This window comes from Spermophilus citellus (assembly GCF_964194105.1).
Source record: "Spermophilus citellus genome assembly, chromosome: 5".
Classification (NCBI taxonomy): domain Eukaryota; kingdom Metazoa; phylum Chordata; class Mammalia; order Rodentia; family Sciuridae; genus Spermophilus; species Spermophilus citellus.
This window is the reverse complement of record NC_138186.1, coordinates 95,181,871-95,207,004: the sequence shown is the minus strand read 5'-3', so window position 1 is coordinate 95,207,004 and position 25,134 is coordinate 95,181,871. Positions and strand designations below refer to the sequence as shown.

At 42.3% G+C, this 25,134-nt stretch overlaps 1 protein-coding gene across 1 annotated transcript in view; it reads right to left on the bottom strand.

Moving 5' to 3' along the window:
• NT5E (5'-nucleotidase ecto) overlaps positions 1–23,940 on the bottom strand; it is a 50,013-nt gene extending 26,073 nt beyond the window's left edge. Inside the window, exons 1-3 of the mRNA XM_081294875.1 lie at positions 23,511–23,940; positions 3,506–3,728; positions 1,069–1,257 (exon numbers count right to left, since the gene is read on the bottom strand). Coding sequence (XP_081151001.1) covers positions 1,069–1,257; positions 3,506–3,728; positions 23,511–23,849 — 751 coding nt within the window. The 5' untranslated portion in view covers positions 23,850–23,940. The remainder of the gene's footprint in view (positions 1–1,068; positions 1,258–3,505; positions 3,729–23,510) is intronic.
• Between the last annotated feature and the right edge of the window lie 1,194 nt (positions 23,941–25,134).

The window sequence follows — 25,134 nt, the reverse complement described above, 5'->3', positions numbered from 1 at the left end:
GGGAAAGACGGAACCAGCAGATTCAAACATTTTGGGAGACCATAGGTTCAAAATGGAAAAAAAAAAAAGTTTTTATAACTAGAATTTCTGAGTAAAAAGCTGGGACAGTTAGGTCAGTGGTGAGAACACATCTCCTTCTGAGCACCAGGAGCCACAAAGGGTTTCCAATTTTAACATGGCAGTTGATAACTTGGTCTGTTCATTTGAGGATGATGTCAGCACTAGAGCATTATTGATATATGCACTGAATAGAGACCTCAGTCCTGGCATTCAGGAGAGTAAGAACCCAAACCCAGAGTTTCAGTCTCTGCTACCTGTGCAACCTACAAATCCAATTCTGTCACCGTCAGCAATACAAGCCCTACTTACATTATTTTGTTTATGCTTAATATTTAAAAAAATTTTTTTCAGTTGTTGATAGACCTTTATTTATTTTACGTGGTGCTAAGAATCGAACCCAGTGCCTCATACATGCCAGGCAAGTGCGCTACCGCTGAGCCTCAGCCCCAGCCCCTAACATTTTTTAATAAGGATAAAAGCGGAGAAATCCCATGAAAATAGAAGGGAGACCAGTAGAGTAGAGGAAGGGGATGGAAGAGAGGGAAAGAGGAGACACTAGGGAACAAAACTGACCAAGTGATATTGTTCTACATGTTCACGTATGAATATGTAAAACTGAATCCCATTGTATTAATTATAATGTACCAATAAAAAATTTTTAAAAATTTATATGACATATTGACTTTAGATATAAGTCTATCCATAAGCTGACTTTTGCATGGGGTTTGGTAATCTTTTTATATGTGTGTTTTGTATGTATTTATACATAAATAAGTGGAATTAATAATCATAAAACCAATAAATTCTTGGAATGCCTCTGAGTAAAAATGCCTACATTCCTATTCCATAGATATATATACAATGCATATATACAATGTATTGTAGATTATAAAATACATATTGCATATTGAATAACAATAGAAATAAAAAATAGCAGTTATGAAGGCCAAAAAGACAAAGTAACTTATCTGGACATCCTGGCCTTTGCAAGTCTTTTGAAACAGTTACCTGTGTAGAGAAAAGTATTGGAGTGTCCTCCCACCACGACATCCACACCCTTCACTTTCTGAGCGATGAGTTTATCCATTTCAAAACCAGAATGCCCCAGTGCAATAATTTTGTTCACATTTAGAGTTTTTAGCTTATCTACTTCAGGTTGCAATGCAGCGATTTCATCTTCAAATACTAAATTCGTTCCTAAGAGACAAAATAAATAGTTTTGATTATATTCTTATTTTACATACTAAAATGCTAAGTATATACATCTTAATTTATTTTATTGTTTTATTTCTCTGTTTAGTGGTACTGAGGGATTGAACTCAGGGCTTGCTCTACCTTTGAGCTATAATCCTAGCCCTTTTTATATTTTCATTTTGAGACAGGGTCTCATTCAATTAACTAGATTGGCTTCAAACTGGTGATCCTCCTGTCTCAGCCTCCCAAATTGCTGGAATTACAGGTGTGTACCACTGTGCCTAGTGGACAACTTAATTTGTTAAATCTCTTCAATTAAGACTAAAATGTATTTATACATTACTGACAAATCCCGTAGGAAGCTAATAAAACTTCAAATCCACATTCCCAGTTACTTTTACTTAATGTTGCATTAGTTTAAAATTGAGCTCAATCCCAAACTATGAGGAGAGCACAGACATGGTTTGTTTATCTCTTTTTATATGTAAACTTCCATAATGTCAATGCAGAAATGTCTGAGCATATAAACCTGATGTATATAGAAGCAGCTCCATGGCTGTGTTTGGAAACTTGGGATAATTAGCCTTCAAACATAAATCTATCAGCAAGTAGTCCTTGGATGCTAATTTTAACATGGCAGTTGATAACTTGGTCTATTCATTTAAGGATGATGTCAGCACTAGAGCATTACTGACATCTGCACTGAACAGGGATCTCATCTAAACATTGCTGGCACTGGAAGTGTGTACATTCTTCACTTGCTGCTTATGCCTACACTCGGTGGTAATAAACAATCTCTTGTTGGTAAGCATGGGTCTGGCTGCTCAGCCTGATGCACTTTGGCTTCAAGATGACCAGTTCCTTAGTCTCTGTAGCTGAACCTCAGCAAGTTCTGAGTTATTTGGCTCTGACTAGCATGAAGGTCACTGAAAATACTGACACACTGCCCAAAAGTTGAACCCAGTTCTCTGTTGCAAGGCAGTCCTCTAGTTGATCCAGACTCCTTACCCTAATTTCTAAGAACCAGCACTAAAATTAAAATGCCAAATTGAAAAAAAAAAAAAGATTATGAAGTAAAAGAACATCCCATAAAGAAGTTTCAAAATGAAAGTCTGCAAATTCCAGCTTGAAAAATATTTTTCTCCAAAGAGCAACAAGACTATTAAAAATGCATCCCTTGTTACATCTCCTTACACTGGATGTTCAGGAGTTTCCATATGCTTCTGTGGAGTCCTAACTCCATGTCAATTCCACATGTGCAAATTATCATTGAAGATAAACGACACTGCTGACATCATAACCAGACAATCTGAAAATTAGCCACTCACAGTTGGTTTGGACTTGCTGTGTTGTCATAACTTATAAGCAACATTTAAAAATCAAGAGTTGCATCTGGGTGTGGTGGTGCACACCTGAAATCCCAGTAGCTCGGTGGGGAGGGGGGTGTTGCTGAGGCAGGAGGATTTCGAGTTCAAAGCTGGCCTCAGCAAAATCTAGGTAATAAGCAACTCAGTGAGGTCCATCTCTAAATAAAATACAAAATAGGGCTGGGGATGTGACTCAGTGATTTAGTGCCCCTTAGTTCAAACCTCAGTACCCACCTACCCCCACCCCCCAAAAAAAATCAAGAGTTGCAACAGCTTTGCCACCATAGTCTAACATGAGAAGCCTGCTTCTTGTTGATTACCCAAAGAAGCCCAAGGTTCTTTGGTCAGCCCTCTCTTAAGTCTTTCTCTGGGAGTCCCTTTAAAATGACAAGGTATATGCTCCTGCCCACACCTGCCCTCTCCTTCCTGCTCCATTTTCTCCACTGCCTTACCAATTATGACACATTAAACATCTTCCTTATTATCTCACAGGCAGAATTACATTGCAGGAATTACATTGCCTAATTAAAATAATTAAATGTGCTAGAAATACAAATTATATATTTGTAGATGCCTGGGTCACTAGGACTAGAAAAATTTGGCTTGATTAGGGGCCAGAGATCTATAGGAACAGCCCCTGCCAGACTTCACTTCTAGTTTTGAATGCACTGAATTAAACAAAGATACTTTCTATGTCAACAAAGCATTCACTGAGTAGAAGGCATTATGTCTTTAAGAAGTAACTTAGAACATAGACTCAATGTCATCCTAAGTACATCATTTGACCAGTTGTTCTTATTTTTCCTACAATCCATAAAAATACTACCAAGGTCTGATTTAACCCATCTATTTTCAAACCACATGTGCATAAAAGTAGAAAGTACCTGGATTTGAAAGAAAAGGGGTTTCTTTTGAAGTGTATCCAACAATTCCCACGGATTCACCACCAACAGAAAGTATTTTATATGGCAAATAAAGTCCTGATATTTGAGATGCCAATGGCCCCTTTGCCTTAATGTTTGCACTAAGAATTGGAAAGTTGACCTGCTTGAGGAGTGGATTCATTAGTCCTTCTACGCCATTATCAAATTCGTGATTTCCCAGTGCCTAGATAAAAGGGGGAAAAAAAAAACAAAAAGAATTAGGTATTCTGGAATTTCCAATAAAAACATACTTTAAAAATATTATAGCCTAGTGGTTCCCCAAACTACCTAGGTTCTATGAGACAGACCCAGCAGCCAGATACTTCCAAGATTTCACTCAGGGATCCTGGAATGGACCAGGGACACTCAGATCATGAGCTGGTCTATCATTGCTCCCCCAGGTCTCAGCCCATCAATGAAGGTGCCAGCAAAATGCCCAAGGGTCACTGGAGAGCTAGTTGAAGCTGTCTTGCCATTGCCTGATCTGAGGGGGCTCCAGAGTCTGCCTATGCCTATCTCTGCCATGCCTTTTCGTGTTCTGTTTTCTCTCATAGAACATTTCAGACCTAGCCCTTAACACGAACAGGACTCATCAAGAGGCAACTCAAAGGAATTGTCAGCAGAGACCAGTAGCCTCCTTCCTGGTCACACCTCTCAGGCCTTCATTCCCCCAGGTTCCCACAGCTGCTTCTTCCCAGGGACTCCCATGGTCCTCTAGTTCTGGGAAGGAAGCAGGATCCAGCAACCCCACACTTTACTGTGTGGCACTGGCTTCTTCCTTCCATCAGCTCCAGGCCACCCTTTCTTCTGTTCTCAGCAGCTTCACCTTGAGAATGAACTTCATGCTGAAATGACCATGTGACCTTCAGCAGGTTCTGGACCCACGCTGAGCACAAGGCTTCACAGGGAGCAAGGATGATTTCAAGCACCCTCTCCATACAGGGCCACATTCATGAAACTTGACATGCCTCCTGCCTTTCCCAGAGCACTCAACACTCTCCTCCACTGCCTGCTGGATACACCCATCTCCCCTGGGCACTCACATGCTTGCTCAGACTATTCTGCTGACTTAGTACTCAAACCAGACAATCTCAAACTTTATAAATATCACATCCAAGTTTGCTTGTCTTTGTGGGTCGGCTGGGCAGAAGCCTGGAGGCACTGGCTGGCTAGCAATCCCTTAAGCTAACAAGGGCCAGAGTATATTCTTTTCAGCCTCACCCATTTCTTCCTAGCAAATTTCACACCCCACAATGGTATGTTTGTAGAGTTATTCTTTTACATCTGTCTTCTGGCTGGACCGGGTGCTGAGCCACCGTGGTCCACCCTCTCTGTCCTGCTCAGCACTATAGTCCCCTCTTGTGGCATGCAGGCATCCAATGACTACCAGTGACTTAAAGGGTTGTGCAGACATTCCCATGGGTGTATGTTTCTGCAGAGAAAGCAACACAACATCTGTACATTCCCACACAGCTGCCTCCCCTAGTAAATTCTGAATTTTTGAACTTGCCTTTTCCCTCATCTCTGATGACCTACTGATTTTTATTTCTCTTACTCTTACCTAATTAAGTTCCTTTCTAAAAACTGATCTAGACTTAAGGTTCTCCTAGCATTAGGAAATTGGTTTGGGGGGGGTTGTTTGTTTATTTTTTTCTTCTGGTGCTCTCTTTGCACAGAAAATTTTCTCCCCAAGGTGGAATAAATCTTCTTTGTTTTAGTATAGTAATTATGTTGCTTAACTGTATGGTTGTTCTGTTTGCAGTGAATGTTTCTACTGTTCTTCAACCTGTGAGTAACATATTCCTAGCATTTGAAATGGCTGAAGTTACACTTTTCACTTGTTTGTTACTTATTTAATGACTTCTCCTCACCACCCTACTAGAGTACAAGTCTCCCGGAAATAATGACTTTGATTGTCTTTTTCCTCCTAAACTCGTGGGGAGAGGAGCCCTGATCCATGGTGCTCCGTGATGTGGACAGAAAGACTAAATGATCTCATTCACATTCACACTTTCAACCCCAAAAGTAAATTCTCCAGTCAGATTTTTTTTTTTTCCGATTTCTGGATTTGTATGTCAACTGACTATTTCCCCTCAGTGACTCCAAAGTACCCCAAGCTTGCCAAGATCAAAGCCCCTTCTGGGTCCAAGGTGCCATTGTGCACCCAGTCAACAAAGCCATAAAGCCTGGAGCAACTCATCTCTCCTTCTCCCTCCTCTCTTTCACCTCCTATCTGCTTCCTTCCCCTGCCCTAAATGCTCCTGTTTCTGTCCATCCCATTGCTCCTGCCTCACTGTAGTCAGTGCCTTTTCCCCCTGGTCTAAGGCAATGACTTCCTCGCTGGACTTTCAGCCATCCCCATCCCTTCTCTAAACCACTCTTATTGCTGCTAGAATAATCTTTCTAAACTGCAAATCTGAGTTTGTCAATCTTCATCTGAAGGTCCTACAGAGGCACCTGTAGGATGAAATCCAACATCCAGAGGCTCAGAGGCTCTCTGAGCTCTGGTCTCGCCTTCCCCTGCAGGCTATCTCTAACACCTGCCTCCTAATGTGTCAGGCAACCAGGCAGAGCTGCTTTACTACTTATGAACAGTGAGTGGCCTGGGGCACATTCTGGCAGTTTCATCTGAAAGGGTAATGAATGAATAAAACTAAAGTGGTAATTAAAGTGAACTAGCATTCACTAGACACTGCCAGCATAATGAAAAGTGATCTGGGCTGGGGGTGTGTCTCAGTGGTAGAGCACTTGCCTAGTAGTCAGGAGGACCTGGGTTCAATCTTCAGCACTAAAACAACAACAATAACAAAAGGTTTTCTACAGAAAGGCTGGTTTTTTGTGAGGTTGGTACTGCTATTGCCAGGCTCATTTTACAGATGAAGAAATTGAGACTTAGAGAAGTTAAAGGAACTGTTGGAGGTCACACAATTGTAAGTGGTGGAGCTGGGGCTAGAACCACTTCTGTTCCATTCCATTTATGAACCTCCATACTTGGCCAGAAAGGGCTTTGCCTAAGGCCGGCACACAGCAATAGCAAGGTTTGTTTGTTTGTTTGTTTCCTAACAGCTTATAGTTTTCCATGCTTTCTTATCTTTGTCCCTTTGTATATATAACAGATAAATGACAATGGATAGGCAGGATAAGCTATTCCTTCTTCATGTTGTGCCTTGTTAAACATTTGACTCCTGAAATCTGATGACGCCACTAGGAGACAGACTTCCCAAGAAGCTTTCCTGGAGGCTCTGAGTTTGATGTCTTTCTCTCTTCAACCCCATCCCTCTGCAGCCCAGCAGACTTCTCACTTGCCCACTGAGTAGTCTGACACCCACCAGTCTCTGGAGCACAGGAGAGTGCATTGTTCAATGGCCAATGAACAGAATAGTCTATGTGTCTTTTCTTTCTCCTACAATTTTATAAATTTTCCACAAAGATTAATGCAGCAGAAAATTCCCTCTATAAATATTTATTTTCTTTAGACACTTGTATTTTCATTTCTTCACTTTGACTTCCTCCTACCTGTGGTTACTCTCTTGCACTTATTAGAACTTAATGATTCATAAGGTCTTCAGAAGGAGGATCATGCCACTCACCTAGTTACATCAAGTCCCCCCAAAGTGCAGGCACACAGCAGGCACTCAAGAAAAGGGTTAAATAGATGGATCTACTTATTCATTGATATTATTTTATTAGTAACACGGAAATATATCAGAAAAGGATCACCTAAAAGAAGAACATAAAGCAATAAAAACCCAACATACAGAGTAGATATAGTCAGTATGCACTAAGGATTAGTTCAAAGACCCTAAAGGATATCAAAATCCCTCATAGAAAAGTCCCTTCTAGTGCTGGGGATGTGGCTCAAGTGGTGGCATGCTTGCCTGGCATGCGTGCGGCCCGGTTCGATCCTCAGCACCACATACAAACAAAGATGTTGTGTCCGCCAAAAAGTAAAAAATAAATATTAAAAAATTCTCTCTCTCTCTCTCTTTTTAAAAAAAGAAATAAAGAAAGAAAGAAAAGTTCCTTCTATAAAATGGCATTGTATTTGCACATAAACTATTCACATCCTCCCATAAATCATCTCTGAATTACTTATATTACCTATTAGAGGGAAAATGTTATTCAATAGTTGTTATCATTTAGAGAACCATGGCCAGATAAATATCTGTACATATTCAGACACAATTTTTTCCCAAATATTTTTAAGAGGCTATTGATTGAATCTATGAATTTGGAACCCACAGCTAGAAAGGGCTGACTGTACTCTTGTTCCTCCTTTTTTGGTCTTCTCTTAAAAATGCTCACCCAACTTTATTCATGTGTGCTTGTAAATTTTTCATAGCTAAATTGTACTTGCTATTTATTGTTTAACCGTCATGTTAGGCAATGGATTTCCATGATCTTAAATCATATTCTCTTTCTCCTCACCCTTGTCTTTTGCTTTCCAAACATTGCATTTCTAATACTGACTCATTCATTCATTAACCCTATTTTATCCCTATAACAACCTTGTATATTTTTACTACCAACATTAAATTTCACCAAATGCACTTTCCTGAAATTTAAGAGTGGAGCCTAGCAAAATGGCCTTCAGTATCTCCAACACCAGAATCACAGAAATACAACATGAGCATCTGCTCCAGGCCTGGCTCTTTGCCCCCACCACTTTCTTATTACACTACAGAAAAAGAAAAAGAAAAACAAACAAACAAACAAAAAACCCTGGTGCTCTTACATGAAAGAAACTTTCCCTCCTCTCCTTTGAGCCCAGCTGAACACTCTCTTGCCATGTAAAGTCAAAGGGGAGGGGAGGGGAAGGGGGATAGGAAGGGGATAGGAGGGGCAACAGAATACAACAGACACTAGTGTGGCAGTATGTATAAACGTGGCTGTATAATCAACGTGATCCTGCAATCTGTACATGGGGGAATAATAAGAATTCATACCCCATTTGAAACAAATGTATGATATATGATATGTCAAGATCAACGTAATGTTTTGAGCAACCAATAAATTTCTGATGTTTAAAAAAAATAAAATAAAATAGAGATATTAAACTAACATTATAATACAAAGTAACATAATTAATGAAATACTGTTAAGATACCCTAGAAGTCATGAATTAAAACCAATGTATTTTTCTTCATTAAAAAAAAAAAAAAAAAAACGTAAGCTAGGTGCATTGGCCCATGCCTGTAATCCCAGCAGTTTGGAGGCTGAGGCAGGAGGATGGTGAGTTCAAAGCCAGCCTCAGCAACTTAGTGAGGCCCTAAATAATGCAGGGAGACCCTGTCTCTAAACAAAATATAAAAAGGGCTGGAGATGTGGCTCTGTAGTTAAGCACCCCCAGATTCAATCCCTAGTACCAAAAAAAGAAAAAAAATGTAAATGTGAAGAACAAAATATTTGATACTTTTGTGACTCAAAATCCTCTTGTTAAATGAACAGTCTGATGTTTCTAACACCTTCTGCAGATATTTGTTAAAATTTACATTGAATATAGATAATTTATGAAAGTTCTTCAGCTTTGGAAAAAACTTCTGTTGACCAAGAGTAAGACCTAGCAGGTCATATGATTCACCAATAGAGGAATGAGGCTATTTTAAGACTTCTGATGCCAAGTTTCTTGTTTTGGTTATTAAAAAAACCCCTGCAATTAGGAATAAAGGACAACTTGTGTTTAAAGTTTGGCTTTTAATCCACATGAGTTCTGTTACAGGCAAAAATCTACTTTCCTTTTAGGAGTAACCCATGTCCTTACTTGGAAAAAAACAGGTAATTATGAGGTGATCACATCTCCACTTTTTTGTTTCCAATACACTATATACTAAAAATAATTCAAAATAGCATTCAAATCTGGGTCTGAAATCCCAGCTGAGACAGGAGGATTGCAAGTTTGAGGCCAATCTTAACAACTTGGCAAGACCTTCAGCACCTTAGTCAAAGTGCCCTTGGGTTCAGTTCAGTTCCCATTAACCCCTATCCCTCAAAGCATTCCATTATCTTTTGGATGCCAAATTAAATGAGAGATACCTGACTTTCTGAACTTTGTTCCTGCCCATGGCAGATACCAATTGATTGAGCTCGTCTTTACCATGGAGTTTAGAAGGAGCCTCACAATCCTTTCCTATCTAGACAATGCAGGGAGCAAATATCAATCAACTAGAAATGGCCCTTGAGGTAAAATTATTTTCTATCCATTCACTAAGAAAATAATTGTTATCTATTTCCTGGCTTTTAATAACAGTAAAATAGATCTTTAGCAAGTAAAAAAATACTACAGGCAACACTTTTAAACAAACAAACAAAAAGTCCTTCTGACTTGATCCCATGGATGGGATGTACAACCAAAGGCAGCAGTCATGTTGAAACTCTGCTGCCTGACCACACTGTCCTCTGATTCAGTGGGTCAGACATCTATGGTTTTTCTTTCCCACGGTCTGCTCAGGTGGAGCTGCCATTTATCCATCTATTCTTTTCACCTACAAATAAAGTCTCACATTGTTATTGAGGAAATGGACAGGAGGAAATGGTGAGAACCAGCTCAGGGTGTGAATAAGAGAAACAAACACACTTAAGGTGAGAACAGGTCGGAGCTGGTGGCTGATGCAGGATGAGGATCAAGGCCTGAGCCCTGACGCTGGTTGGAACGGCCTGCAAAAGGGGACACAGGTCGGTGGCCACTGGATTGCTTTCCATGGAAGACTTTTATTATTCTGGAATATTTTAGAGAAATCTTCTGACTTCATCAGTTACAGGTGTTGATCCCCAAACCTCTCTATTATTAAATAATTAAACAATGCATTAATTCATCCCCCAAGCCCATTTAAAATGTATCTAAAAGAAAATCCACAGTGAATATTCATTGAATGAATGAAGAAGTAAATAAGTAACTGGTAGGGAGAAAAAACAAGTAAAAAGAAACAATTCTGCAGTTATTAGGCTGTAAGCCTCTGGTCTAGGTGGCCTCATCTGTGAGATCCAAAATTCTACAAAATATCATTTTCTATGTGTGTTGTAATGAGAAAAAAGGGTTACAGAACATAGTCATTCTTGTCTCAGGTACCACGCAGAGTTCTACTTTGAAAGCCTTTGATAAGGAAGCATAATAACCACAGAAAAATGAAAAATAATTTTAGCAGGAAACTGAACCATAAAAGGCAAGCAAGCCACAAAGCCCCTAAAGCTGAGCAAACCTCAAAGGCCGAGAAGCAGTTAGACTGTCTCAGACAGAGCCTGCTTTCTCAGCTGGGCAACGTATGTCCCCAGACAAATATAGGTGTGAGGAGGGCTCAGCAACCTAACTCTGAGGAGTTCCTGATACAGCCCCTTTGGTCTGTTTGCCTGGATCTGTAGCAAAACTTTCATTCCAAGTGTTACCAGAATTTTAAATTTTTTTTCCAAATGTTGGGAAGACTCCCCTCTTCACGTTTGGCCTCCCAGCTCGAAACAAAGCAAAGTGGGTCACAGACATTATGAAAACATGCAGGCCTGGGAGAGGACAGGGAATAGACACCTGATACCCTCTCTCTTTTCTTGTTTCAGGAGATTCTTTATGGAGTTGACTGCAGCAATTTTGTAGTCACTGCTCCTTTCCTCCATTGTCATCATAGCTCCCCACCCCACTCTGTGCAATAGCCAGAGTCCCCCTGTCAGGTCAACCACTGGCAGAGAATACTTATCACAGTGATCCCACGGGGGAGACACTCAAGACTCCTATCATTCCAGGTGTTGGAAACATGGAGAAAGAGAGAAGTATTGAGAAGCCCTATCCTTTAATATCCTCCCACCCCACAGCCAAAAAGGCCAGATGCCTCTCATCCTGCCTCACCCCTCAGTGGTCTCCTTCTCTATCACATTCCTACTGCCTGCTCTGCTGTGTCACCCCTCCCCTGGAACACTCTTGAGTCATCTAGCCAGTCCGTCAGCCACAGATCCACCCTGCTGGAATCCCATCACCACAGGACACCAGAATGAGCTTCTCAAAACACAGCTCTGCCTTCCTCTAACTCCTGCTTTAGGTCTCCCCAGGGCTGCCTGCTTCCCACCAAAATAAGTCCCAACTCCTTGGATAACACACAGACACTCCCTGATTTCCCAGAAATGTTCTGAGCTGCATCATTTTTTTCTGCCTAAACTTCAGGTGTCCTCAGTTCCAGAAACACTAAATCCTCCAGATGCACTGAGCTGCTTCCTAGAGACCTCCACGGTACATCCATGGCACATCTCTTGGGTGCATCCACCGTGCCTTGCACCCTCATCCCTAATAGCACCTGTCCGGGCTGTAGCCATCTATTCACACATCAACTGTCCCTGAACCCCTGGTGACACCAGACAAACAGCTGGCACCAGTCGCCAACAGATGTTTACTGAATGAGTAACAAAACCACTCACTCCACCCGCTCCATTTTACTCTATGATTTGCTGTGTGAGGCATTAAACCTTTTCAGATGGCAGGATATGAAATAAACTTAGTAAATGGCCATATCTCTGTGGTAAAATGAGAGAAACCAAGTTGCTAGGAAACAGGTGAAAAGCTTAGCCGACTACATCCCAATTCTCAGCCTGACCTCCCAGCAACCCCTCTCTGGACAATTGCCCGGGTTCTCTTGTTTTCATTCCCCATGTTTAAACTTGCAACTTACCTTCATATTTCTACTAATATCTTGCTAGCACTTTCTAGTGAATGGAGAACATTTTTTTGGGGGGGCGGAAATAGCTTGTTGAACTGTTCTGTGTGCACTGCTGGTGTGTGTGTATGTGAACATCATTTTGATTTCACAGTGGAAGTTAGCAAGAAGATGAAATTTTGTCAAAGTCTTTTTTTTTTTTTTAGAAATCTGGTAAGGTGACCAATTAATTGTTCTATCAAAGGACACCCATATCTGAATCAGAAAGGGGACATTTCAAACACATTAGACTGGCTGCCTATTTAGGAAGTGGGAATTGCAGCCAAAGACCTATTCAGTCTAACTGTTCCCTGAGTGTGTTAAAGGCAGGGGACATAGTCCCCAACTGGATGCAGGGTCAAGCACTTGGGAGCAGAAAGTGGGCTCAGCAGCCAGAGCCTCAGAAGCAGGAACCAGGTAAATAAAAAGCCACCCTTCTGGGAAATCATTGAGACCCACGGATAGTTATCTTCCTTATAGACCATGGGCAAGAATCTCACCTCTGTGAGACCCTTCAGTTTTTTGTTCCCAGAGGACTATAAAAATTTTAAATAAAGGAATTTCAAAAAATAATTTTTTTTTCAAAGGCAAAAAGAAATATTATCAGTTCAGACTGCTACCACAGGTGAGTTCCGTCTAGTTCGTGTATTAACTCGTTTAATCCTTATAAGGTGTAAGGTACATGCTATTAGTTCCTCTTTTTATAGATGGGGAATTGAGGTGCAAAGCTCCTACAACGGGCAAGTGGCAGAGCTAAAATTTGAGCAAAGGTAAGTGAGGGTTTAGCAGCCAGTATCTTAACTACTTTGCCAAATTTGCTGCTAATGTATGTGCATGGAAGAGATGGGAATCACTTATCTTCTCACTAGTTTCTCATAAGGTTCTAAGAAGGCAAGTAACAATGCCACAGCACTTGTCCTCAGGAAGCTAGAAGGGCAGACAGGGATCTAGCATAACTTTAGCACAACCCCCACCCCCTCCACCCACATATACATAATCCATGGGAACTGTTGGAAGAAATATGTGTGAGGATGAAAGCATGTGCTGCTCATCAAGCTCAGAGGACAAGCTTCAACTACATGTGGTTGCTCAGGGAAGGTTCACAGGCAAATCACACCAATGGTAGAAACAACTGAGGGAAAGAAAATGAATGAGGGAATGAAGATAAGAAGATTAAGCATGTCAGGAAACAAAGAAGACTTGATTTAAGAGCTGTGGAGTATGCATGATATAGAAGAAGAATTTTTTTTTAATCTACAGAAATCAATTGTAATAATGTCAAAAAGCTATATGTGAGAAACCTGAGGCACATTTATTTGGCTAGTCACTTATATACCAGCTCATCTGTTCAGGACTAGAGGCCGAAGTAAGGCTTAAGGAGAGAATCTAGACTGTTACACAATAGGGCTCACTTGCCAGTCACTCAGGGGCACTCAACAGCATCTTTAAGATGGAAGGATTCCAAATTATGTTTGTTTGATGTATTACTTGCACTCTTTTTTTTTGGGGGGGGGGCGTGCTGGGGATTGAACTCAGGGGCACTCAACCACTGAGCCACATCCCCTATTTTGTATTTTATTTTGACAGGGTCTCACTGAGTTGCTTAGTGCCTCACTTTTGCTGAGGCTGGCTTTGAACTCTCGATCTTCCTGCCTTCGCCTCCCAAGCCGCTGGGATTACTGGCGTGCGCCACTGTGCCCAGTCACTGTGGATTATTTCTGATGCTGGACTGCCCTCATGCCCACAGTTCTGGGTCAGGGTGTGTTGCCCTGGAATGGCAGAAAAGAGCTTGGGCTCAACCTAGTTTACCTGCTCACCAATACTTGCTGTAAAATTGAACCAACAAATACTGAACAGAAAGCATTTCATGTTTTCTGTATCTATTGAAAAGAACCGATATAGAATATACAAAATGTGCACATCATTGTTACATTTAGAAATTCTGCTCAACTAAATTAGGTCCCCACAGGTTTAACTACCTTTCTGAAGGATTAGAGGATTCCAGCTAATGTTCAGATGACATTAATCAATTATTCAAGTGAGAGAAAAGAAGTGTTAAGATAATTTTCAAATTCTAGTTATGTGGCTGAGGAAGTAAAACACTAAAGGAATTTACACAGCTCTCAGATGTATTTGTGAGTGAAGTACAGAAATTTCCCAGTACAATATTTATTTGGTTCTTTCCCATTTTTAGTTAATAAAACACAGATGTTAGGACAAGGACAAGATGAACTGAGAAGGTGCCTTTGCTCTCCCACCCCACCCCAACCCACCCACCTGAGCCCAGTCTCATCCAACCCCAGAGTCTGGGATTCAGACGGGAACAAAAGAAGCAGAGGCCTGAGGTCACAGCCCCTGTTGGGATCTGTTCCCATCTCTGAGGCGTGGAAACCACAAACTTCTAGACACTGGCAACTTCTAAAGTTTGAGCTTTGGGGGAATAATTACTTCCCATTCTTTAAAAAAAAATCCCATTACATGGGTTTGATTCTTAACACTGAGGAAAACCAAAACAAAATTGAAAACCAAAAGCCAATCAAACAAAAAAATGATTGCCACGAATAACTGTTTGTCAAGCTTCCCAAACAAGCATTGCTAATTTGCCTTCCCCCAAACAGGACTTTGTTATTGAAGTAATTCTAAGAGTTTCCTTCATATGAGAGACCTTGCAACACTTGAATGTAAAGTGACTTCTTTTGTAGGGATTAGTTATTTGAGAAGAAGAAACTTGCTCCCTGATGATTTGGGCACAGATGGTAAAGATAAGGCCCCCATGTTTATCTTCTATGGACCAGACTTTTACCTCGAGCATTCCCATGTGTAAGTGTTAGAATTCAATCACTTATGCTATGCTGTTTCCCTGTCTCCTTTAAAGTTTTTACCCAGCCTCTGTGTAGTTATCAAGGACTCAAATGGGTGTTGCAGCATCTACTATAATTTGAACAGTGGGTTTCACCCTAACAGGTCTTATTCACCATCCTTAGCACTTAGCACAAAGCCTGGCACATGGTAGTGCTGAATGAAGATCTGTGACTGAATGAATAAATGATTCTTAAAGATCACAGGCTGGAAACTGGGCTGCTTCTCCTCCTGTTCCTTACGCCATCATTTTTGCTATTAACACTGCATAGAGAGCATTCTGGGACCCCTCATTTGGAAACAGGGAACAACTGGAGGTACCTGGGAGAAGACACAAACTCTCTCTCCACAAGAAAATAGCTGTATCCCCACCTTCTTCAAATAGAAAAAGAGAAAGAGAGAGATTGAGAGAGAGAGGGAGAGAGAGAGAGAGACAGAGAGAGACAGAGAGAGAGAGAGAGAGAGAGAGAGAGAGAACAGTCCAGCGCAGTGGTGTACGCCTGTAATCCCAGTGGCGTGAGAATTGAGAGTTCAAAGCCAGCAAGGCACTAAACTACTCAGCAAGACCATGTCTCTAATTAAAACACAAAATAGGGCTGGGGATGTGGCTCAGTGGTAGAGTGCCCCTGAGTTCAATCCCTGGTACCAAAAAAAAAAACAAAAAAAAAACATATTAAAAGTAGCTGTGAAGAGAAATAGGAAAGTTGTCAAACAAACTTAGATTTGTGTGTTAAGTGAAGTCCTGAGACAAGCTGAGCTATGTTGGCAGTTAGAGACAAGAGAAAGGGCTAGACAGGGACAGAGGTGCTGAGAAGTAACAGCAAGAGACTACCTTTTCCAACCCTCCCATCTTATAGATGAGGTATCCAATAGCGATTCACACAGATGAAGAGTAGAAGTGCTGAAAAGTAAACCCTTGTGTCCTGACACCCATTCAAACCCCTCTACACTGTTTCTGTTTGCCCCAGCTCCATAAGGATCAGGCATGTCCAGTAAGTCCAGAGAAAAGCCTTTATATTGTATTTAAGTGTTTGAAATAGTAGGCCTCAGTTACTGGAGGGTGCAACGACTTCCATGCCCCACAAAAACTCCCAGTGAAATTTAATTTTCATTGTGAGGTATTAAGAGGTGGGGGGAAAAAAGAGGTGGGACCTTTATGAGGTGATTAGGTCATGAGGGTGCTGTCTTCATGAATGGATTAATCCATTCATGGGTTCATGGGTTAACTTGAGGGTGGATCTGTTACAAAAGCTAGTTTGGTTCTGTCTCTAACATGAGCCCTTTTTGCCATGGGGATGCCCTGCATGGCCTCAGGAACCTGCAGACAGCCTCACCCAGCAAGAAGAACTTCCCCAGATGCAGTCAGCTTGATCTTGAACTTCCCAGCCTTCAGAACTGTGAATCAAAATAAATCCTTTTTTCCCCCTCATAGTGTTGGGTATTGTTATAGCAACAGAAAACAGATCAGGATGAGGTTGAGCATGAGTAGTGGAAGTGCACCCTTGTGTGGTAATATCAAAGCCTGCTGACTTTCCCAGAGCCCCATGCTTGAACCCCCTTAGGTATCTGTCAAAGACATGCTTCCTGGGCCACCTCTGCCAACAGCAGGTGAGAATAGCCAGCACTACTGACACCTGACTGTGGGCTGGTATTGTGCCAAGAACTTTGCATGCATTGTCAGCCCTATTAAATCCCATGGCAACCTATGGGTTGCAGCCCGCCATCACTTAATGTTTTACATGTGGAACAGAGGTGTCATGCCATTAAATAACCCGCTCACTATCCATAGTTTCCATGTGGCAGAGAGAAGACGTGATCCAGACAGTCTTACCCCCAAGGCACCTTGTAGCTCAGTGCCATGCTACCTGCCTATTGAAGCCAGTTTAGTGGATTCATCCTTGTGCCATCACCACAATGTGGTCCTTTTCACCTCACCCACAGATTGCTTCTCAGTCTCTTTCCAGTTTCTGGTGTCTTCTCCTTCCCATTAATTTCTGTTTATTTTCTCAAACTGATTTCTAAATAGCTGAAGGTTTTTTCTCGCGTGGACCAATCCTCCAATACTCTGTAAACACTGGCTGGTTGTTGAACAACTCAGGTCAATGCTGACACTATCTGGATTTGGCATTTCCCACAAATTACAGGGCTCAGTCACACAAGACTGCCCTTACTTCAGATATCAGGAGAGAGGCCTGCCTGGGCCACCCATATTTCTAACTGACCAGCTATAAATCCCATGACCCCAACCTCAGGGTTGAATCAGCTAGAGCAATGCACAAAACTCCAAAACTTCCTATTAAGAGTTTATTATAAAAGAATACAACTCAGGAATAGCTCAATGGAAAAGATGAACAGGGCAAGATATGTGGAGTGGATTGCAGAGATTCCATGCCCTCACAGGGCATGCCTCCCCTCCAGGAACCTCTGTATGGTCAGCGACTTATCATACTTCTTCGTCAAGAGTTACAAAGCTTGGTTTCTAGCTCTTCTCCTCCTGGAGGCTGATGCATGAGGTTGGAAGTTCCAGCTCTCTAATCCTCCAATCATTTGGCCTTTCTAGTGACTGGCCCCATCTTGAGGGTCTCCATGGCTCTACCCTAAGTAATCTCATTACCTTAAACTCAGGTTTAAGCTAATGAGATTACTTATCAAAGGAGCTCACTGTGAACACCAAGAACTCTTAGGAAATTTCTTAGGTGTTATGAGCTCTGTGACAGGATAGTCATATTTTATTATATCAGTCACCCTCTACTCAGAAACCCCACTGTTTACCATAACAAGAGAGGCCTAACTTCTCAGGTGGCCTGTAAGACTTAGACAACCTCACCTCCCTTGATTTCTGCCACACCACTCTAGTCTAGGCTGGTTCATCTTGCAGACTCCTGCCTGGACACCTGTGGCTCATACTGCTGCCCCTTCAGGAATGGAAACATCTCACTGAAACAAAGTTCTTTAGGATTCCAGGTGTTCAGACATGTACAGAGCCTCTGAGACAAGCAGATTCATGTGAAAAACTGCTGGCCTCCAGAGGGGACTGGCATAGCTAAAGATCATAGATTTCCTCCCTCCCTCCCTTCCTTCCTTCCTTCCTTCCTTCCTTCCTTCCTTCCTTCCTTCCTTCCTTCCTTCTGGAACTGGGATTAAGCCTAGGAGGGCTTTACCACTGAGCTACATCCCCAATCTTATTTATTTATTTGTTTATCTGAATTTTGAGACACAGTCTCATCAAGTTGCTTGAGGCCTTGCTAATTTGCTGAGGCTGGCCTTGAACTTAAGACCATCTTGTCTCAGTCTCCTGAGTTGCTGTGATACAGGTGTAAGCCACTGTAATCAGCATAGATTTATTTCTTAAAAGGCCAAGAGAACAGTAACAATCTCTGAATTTCCAGTGAGTAGTGCTGGAGGTGCAAACTTCAAATTAGCAAACTACTACACAAACTTTCAAACACACCAACCAGAAGGAAAAAAAGATGAATTAAACTACACCAAATGAAGGATTTTCTGTTTAATGGAAGACATCATGACAGATATGGCATAATTGGAAGATAATTACAATGTCTAACACTGATCAAAATAATAACTAGAACTGCTAAAAATTAAGAAAAATAAAGCAAACATAATTTTTTTTCTTTTACAATACAGGCAATTGAATGCAGGGCCTCACTCATGGTTGGAAAGCAATGAGCTACATCTTCAGCCCATCCTCTGCTCCAAAGTCCTGCTAAATTGCAGAGGCTGGCCTTGAACTTGTGATCCTCTTGCCTTAGCCTTCCAAGTAGCTAGGATTACAGGTAAGCACCACCATATCTGGCTAAGCAAGACTTATCTAAAGAAAAAGACTAGAAGATGTGAACAATTAGGGAAGAGAAAACCTAAAAAGTCAACCAACATATCTAAAGTTGTCCCAGTTCATTAGTTATTAGAAAAACACAAGATAAAAAATGTGAAACAGGAAAACTGAATTATGCTATGAAAAATGAGTAAATATATAGGTATTTACATGTTTTGCTTGGGTTGCAGGGTAGGCAGGGACTCCAGTCATTCAGAAAGGAAATGTGGAAGTCCCGAGTCAAGTACTATATACATGTGCTCTGTGACCAGCAACTTTGCTTTTGGGTATGGACCTCAAAGAAATCCTGCAGGAAGATATTTGAAGCAGCCTAATTTGTGAGTCAGGTAAGGAGGATAGAAGATATTTTAAAATAGGTAGAAAAGAATCATAGAGCAAGGAAAGGAAAAATATTTTTTGATTTAAAGTTCCACATACTACTTTTCCAGGCCTATCTCTCCCCAAACCAGTCTCTCTCCCAGTCCTGTCACTCCCAAATTTTGGGGAAATCTGAAAATCTCAAGGTTAGCATAAATTTACCAATTTATGATAATTATCTTGTGCACTGTTAATTAGCCCCCCCCAAAAAAAAGGCAAAGAGAAATATGCTATTTTGAGGTACAATTTAGGTGCCTTTCCAGTGTTATTATTGATCAGATAATGGAGACTATATCAGCCTAAGGATCCGCACAGTGAACAGACTGTCAGAAACTGTCTTGTGATCAGACTGATGTCATCCTTAAATACCTTTCCATGCCCACCCATCATCCAGTTGCCTTTAAAAAAAGAGCTGGAGACTCCCAAATTTCTCACTTTCAAGATGGCCTGCATTCTCTCTTGAACGTATATTCTTGGCTTTCCTAAATAGATCTCTGTGTCTCTAGGGACACATGCTGAAATTCTTTTCTATCATGTTTGTCAAGGATCCCCTGATCCTGGGTCAAATACTCCTCACTCTCCAAGGAACTCCTTGCTACTCTCTCCTGGAGATAATCTTTTCTCTGGTGATTCAGGGAAACTATCTCTAGACTGGCATTGGCTGCAGTGGCTGGGTAAAATGCATGACCACCATGGAGCACTGCACACAGTGTTATATAGGTACTGGCAAATGCCAAGTGATGTGTGTGAATTACAAAAACAAGTTAGGAGAATAGAAACAGAATAAGACAAGAGGACTGTTTATTTACATAATTTTAAAATATAAGCACATAAAGGTTCTACAAGTACACACAGAAACAAAGCCATATAAATCAAACACATTAGACTGGCTGCCTATTTAGGAAGTGGGAATTGCAGCCAAAGACCTATTCAGTCTAACTGTTCCCTGAGTGTGTTAAAGGCAGGGGACATGGTCCCCAACTGGATGCAGGGTCAAGCACTTGGGAGCAGAAAGTGGGCTCAGCAGCCAGAGACTCAGAAGCAGGAACCAAGTAAATAAAAAGCCACCCTTCTGGGAAACCATCGAGACCCACGGATAGTTATCTTACTTATAGACCATGGGCAAGAATCTCACCTCTGTGAGACCCTTCAGTTTTGTGCTTTGAGGAGATTTCATAAGGCACTCAGTGAGTAAATACTAAGAATAGTTAGACAATGGGATTTAGGAAAGATGGTGGAGGGGAGGCAAGTGGTGGTTTGTGCCAGACTGTCAGAACCAGATAAACTGACAGATCCAAATTCAAACCTTCTCTTCCTCACAACTTTGTCCCGCAGGGCATATGGAACTAACCTTTAGCGAGTGCTTACTGTGAGCCACAGGAGGATAGGGCCTTTGACATTTATTCTCAGGTACTTCTCACAGAAATCTTACATAGTAGGGATTATCATTTCTGTTTTAACAGTTGAGGAACACAGAGGCTCAGTGAAGTAACTAGGCTAATGTATACCATTGGTGCATCCTCTGTCTTCCACATTCCTCATGGATCTGCTAAGACAGCCACACCAACTAGCAAAGTCTGTCACCCTTCCCCTAGTGTTCGGCCAAGTAGCTGAGTCCATGGGATCCCCAGGCTTGCCCTGAGGCCTCCACAGCTATCAGAATTATTCCAGAGGGCCATGGCAGATCTAGAAAGCCTACATCATCCTGGAGGATCTTGCTCTAGGGCACTTCTGGGACTAAGCTAGATTCCAGGGGCTTTATCTTCCACAACCTCCAGTCCTTAGATGTGGCTTCTCTAAACCAGATCCCATGTACAGGAAACTGCAAATGCCCTTCATAGCCGTTTTCCACCCTGATCCGAAACTCCAGTCTCTTGATAATTGAGACATAGCAGGTGGCTACAATGGAGAAATGTTTGTAGCAGAATACAACAAATTCCCTGAAGGTTATTATAATATAGCAAGATAACAGTAAAAACAAAACAAAACAAACAAACAAAAAACAACAACTCAAAGATGGAATACAGCAGAGCTGTATCACATGATGTAGCAATACAAGAACTGGGATTTTGCTGGGTATGGTGGTGAATGCCTGTAATCTTGGAGGCTCAGGAAAGTGAGGCAGGAATATTGCAAAGTTCAAAGCCAGCCTCAGCAACTGAGTGAGGACCTAAGCAATTTATCGGGACCCCTGGGTCTCAAAATAAAAAGGGCTGGGGTTGTGGCTCAGTGGCTAAGCACCCCTGGGTTCAATCTCTGGTATAAAAAAGGAAAAGAAAAAAAGAAAAGAACTGGGATTTTATGCAGGTCAAATCATGTTTATCAAACATCCATAAACTGTGCAGAGTAAGTCCTGATGGAAAGCTATCAGAAACATGGCCATGAACCTTGCCATTCAACCTCCTCCCCACTTTACTCCCTGCCAATGTTGTATAAGGAGTCTATTTTCCTCAGGCCCCAGTCCAATTACTTTGAACAATATTGAAAGAAAGTAATTTCATTCCACAAAAAGTATTTTAAACTTTCACAAAGGAGATGGGATGCAACTTGTAGCAGATCACTCTAGATTCACCTGTCTTGTCATCAACATTTGATATGATGATCAACATCATGAGCTCAATATGGTTTAAAGAGTGAAATATTATTATTAGGAAAACTAGGAAGCCTTCAATTTTTTTTTCACCAAAGGGAGCTTACACAACTGAGGAGGAAAAAGTTGTTTTCTGTGATTGATGTGTGAAATCAAAATAAACTCATTTAAGGTTTATTCTACTCCTCTGGAAGGAAGTGGAGACTTAAACTAGTAACAATTCAATTATATAAACATTTAAGTTGGCATTATTGTTTGCAAAGCATCTGGAAGATCTAGCTGTGGAAACAGAAAGACAAAGAGACCAGAGAGTTCTTGACAAAGATGCTGGTGAGCACCCCGCTCCCAGCTCTGGAAATTTAGGGACCTGTTTGAATGGCTGCAGCTTTGGGTATCCCTAATAATCTCTAAAGCAACAATCAGAACAAAGGGAACTCTTTCCCCTTCCCTCATCTCTCCAAAATAAGCTTTCTTCTTGGGGTGGGGGTATGACTAAACAACTATGCCCTCTATCATCTTTTCCTGTCCTCCCTTTTCCAAGTATCCAGAAGTTCTCCTGACCTCTGAGCTCTTCTTGTGTAAAGTGTACTTACTGTCAGCCTTCTGCGTCCCAGCCTGGACCACACCTTCCCTTCCCTTCCATACATGACTTCACAAATTCCTGGGAATTTTGCTCTGTTCTTCCTCTTCCAAAACTCTTAAGTTGTCTTGTTCCTAGCTTGTTGTTTGTTTTTAACAGTGTGGTGGAATTCTTTCATTGTAGACTAACATGAGGTTAAACTTGGCTCATGGCTTGATTTAAAACAGCCATCACCATACATACATCTCAGTTACCCCTATCTATTACTGTGTAACCCCCTTCCTGTCCCTTTTCTAGAATTTGGCCCAACAAACAAAGCATCACATTTTACAAAATATTTGGGAGGGTGGACTAAACTCTTTACATGTTTTGAGAGCCACTTGTCTCTTAAGTTGGGCTCTCTTCCTAAATCTCTGCTGTCAAACTGATTTTATTGAAATCTCAAAGAGTTTCAGCATTTTGGTCCTCTCAAGTTTCTTTCTTTTGAACCTACACTGCAGTGTCTGGTAAATAACAAACATTCCTAGAGACTATACTCTAAACAGACAATGCTTTGAGGCTGTAGGCTGAGACACAGGGAGTGAATAACGTGCCTCAGGTCACAGAGACAGTAGCTGAGCCGGAAATCTACTCAAGGCTGTGAGTTTATTATGCTCAAGCTTCAGGGTCAAAGGACAGGGTGTCCATTCTTATTATTTTCCTCTTGGTGCCGGTGACCTGCATCATTTACTTAGCTTTGACTCTCAGCTTCCCTTTCAATAAAATTGAGATAAGGCATTATTTGGAAAATTCAGCAGTAAATGAGAGACATGCATGAGGGCCCTATTCAGCCCTTAGTCTTCAACAACTGTCAAAACCCTACAGGCAGAGAGGGATCCCGCTCCTGTAAATAACCCCATCTCATACTGAGGGCCCAAACATCAGTTTAAGACTTTTAAGTCTGAAGTCTTATACCCAATCTACACACTGGTCAGAGTCTAGCTCTTGCCACGCAGTGCCACCGGCTCCTTGTCTATCTGGCAACTCTCTGGGTCTGGGACTCCTAACCTGGGAGCTCTTACCATGGCATCGTAGCGCAGAGCGTTCATAAAGTGGGCCACTTCGGAGCCCTTGTACACAGTAAACCAGATGGTGCCCTGGTACTGGTCCCCGGCGTCCAGAAATAGCACGTTGGGTTCGGTTTGGCGGATCTGCTGCACCTTGGTGAAGAGCCTCGCCACACCGCCCACACAAAGGCTGGCGTTGCGGCACTTGCCGGAGTCCTTGCTGGTCTGCTCCAGCCGGCTGTGCACGTCGTTGGTGTGCAGGATGGTGAGCTCCCAGGCGCCAGCTACGGGCCACAGCAGTGCGTCCAGCGCAAGGAGCAGCAGCACAGGCGCTGGCGCAGCCGCGGGATCCATGGCTGCGACGCGTAGAGCCAACGCGACTGCGTGCGGGCCGGGCGAGTGCCGGCGAGTGCAGGCCAGTAGCCGGGGCCGGGCTAGGCGCCCTGGCTGAAGGGGCGGGGCCGGGGCGGGTCCTCCTAATGCTCCGAGGCCCACTCGTAGGGCTAGACGCACGCCCGCGCAGTCACCCGATCCGACCCTGGCACCTGGAGCCGGGGGCGCCACTAGGGGCTGGCAAGAGTTGCCTAAAGGAACAGTGAGGAAGTTGTTCCGGGCGGTGAGCGGGCACCGGCCGCGATCCCGGGAGCCTGGGCACCGGCAACCCCACTGCTGGTGGTTTTCTGTTTCCCCGGTGCGCGGAAGGAATTGGAACGGTTCGCCCAGTGTGGGGATCCTCACTGATCCTCGCCTCTTGGGGGTTTCTCTACGAGAATGTATGATTTCTGTTGGACTTGTGGTTGCAAGAGCTATCACTTTGAAGAGCAAAAAGAGAGAAAAGAAGGGGCGGAAAGAAAGATGAGCAAGTCGGTGCGCGTGCGGTGGGGGCGCAGAGTAAGGAGCGAGGCAGGAAAGAGGAGCGCTTTGTTGGGCTGCGGAAGCCAAAAGTTCCTTTTAAGATGTGACGCCCTGTGTAATTCTGAGAGCTCAGTAAATCTAAAGTGCTTAGATTTGCAGTCTCTCAGAAGCTAAGAAATCACTGGGATGCAGTCCCTCGTTTATTTGCGATTAAAATCTCAGTGATAAGACAGCACAGCGATGCTTGGACAGCTCCGGAAAGCTAATCGGATCCTGCGGGCGTGGGGCGTGGGATTGGGGTAGTGAAGGAATTCTCGGACAGCTCTTTGGGCACTCTGCTGTCCTCCGTTGCTTTTCTGATAATCTCTTTTTTCTGTTCTATTTTTGAGGTTTTAAGGATGGGGTGTATGTGTGTGTGTGTGGCGGCAGGCAATAATAGGAATACATATAACAAACATTTCATTATTATTGAATTAAAATTGCTGTAGAATGTCCCTCTGGATGTCTCTGGATTGATTCCAGGGCTCGAATTAAATATAACCAACACTCTAGCAGCTTTGGGAAGAAATGAGAATGAGAATTAGTTTGTTCCCCATTAGGTATTCTTCACACTCCTCCAAAATGCATCAAGCTAGTCCTGTTGTTTAAAAGATTTTTTAAATAGGGCGAAAATGCACATAATATAAAATTTGCTATTTAACCATTTTAAGTGTACAGTTCAGTGGCATTAGATCACGGGCACTGATCTTCAAAACTTTTTCATCTTCCCAGAATGAGATTTTGT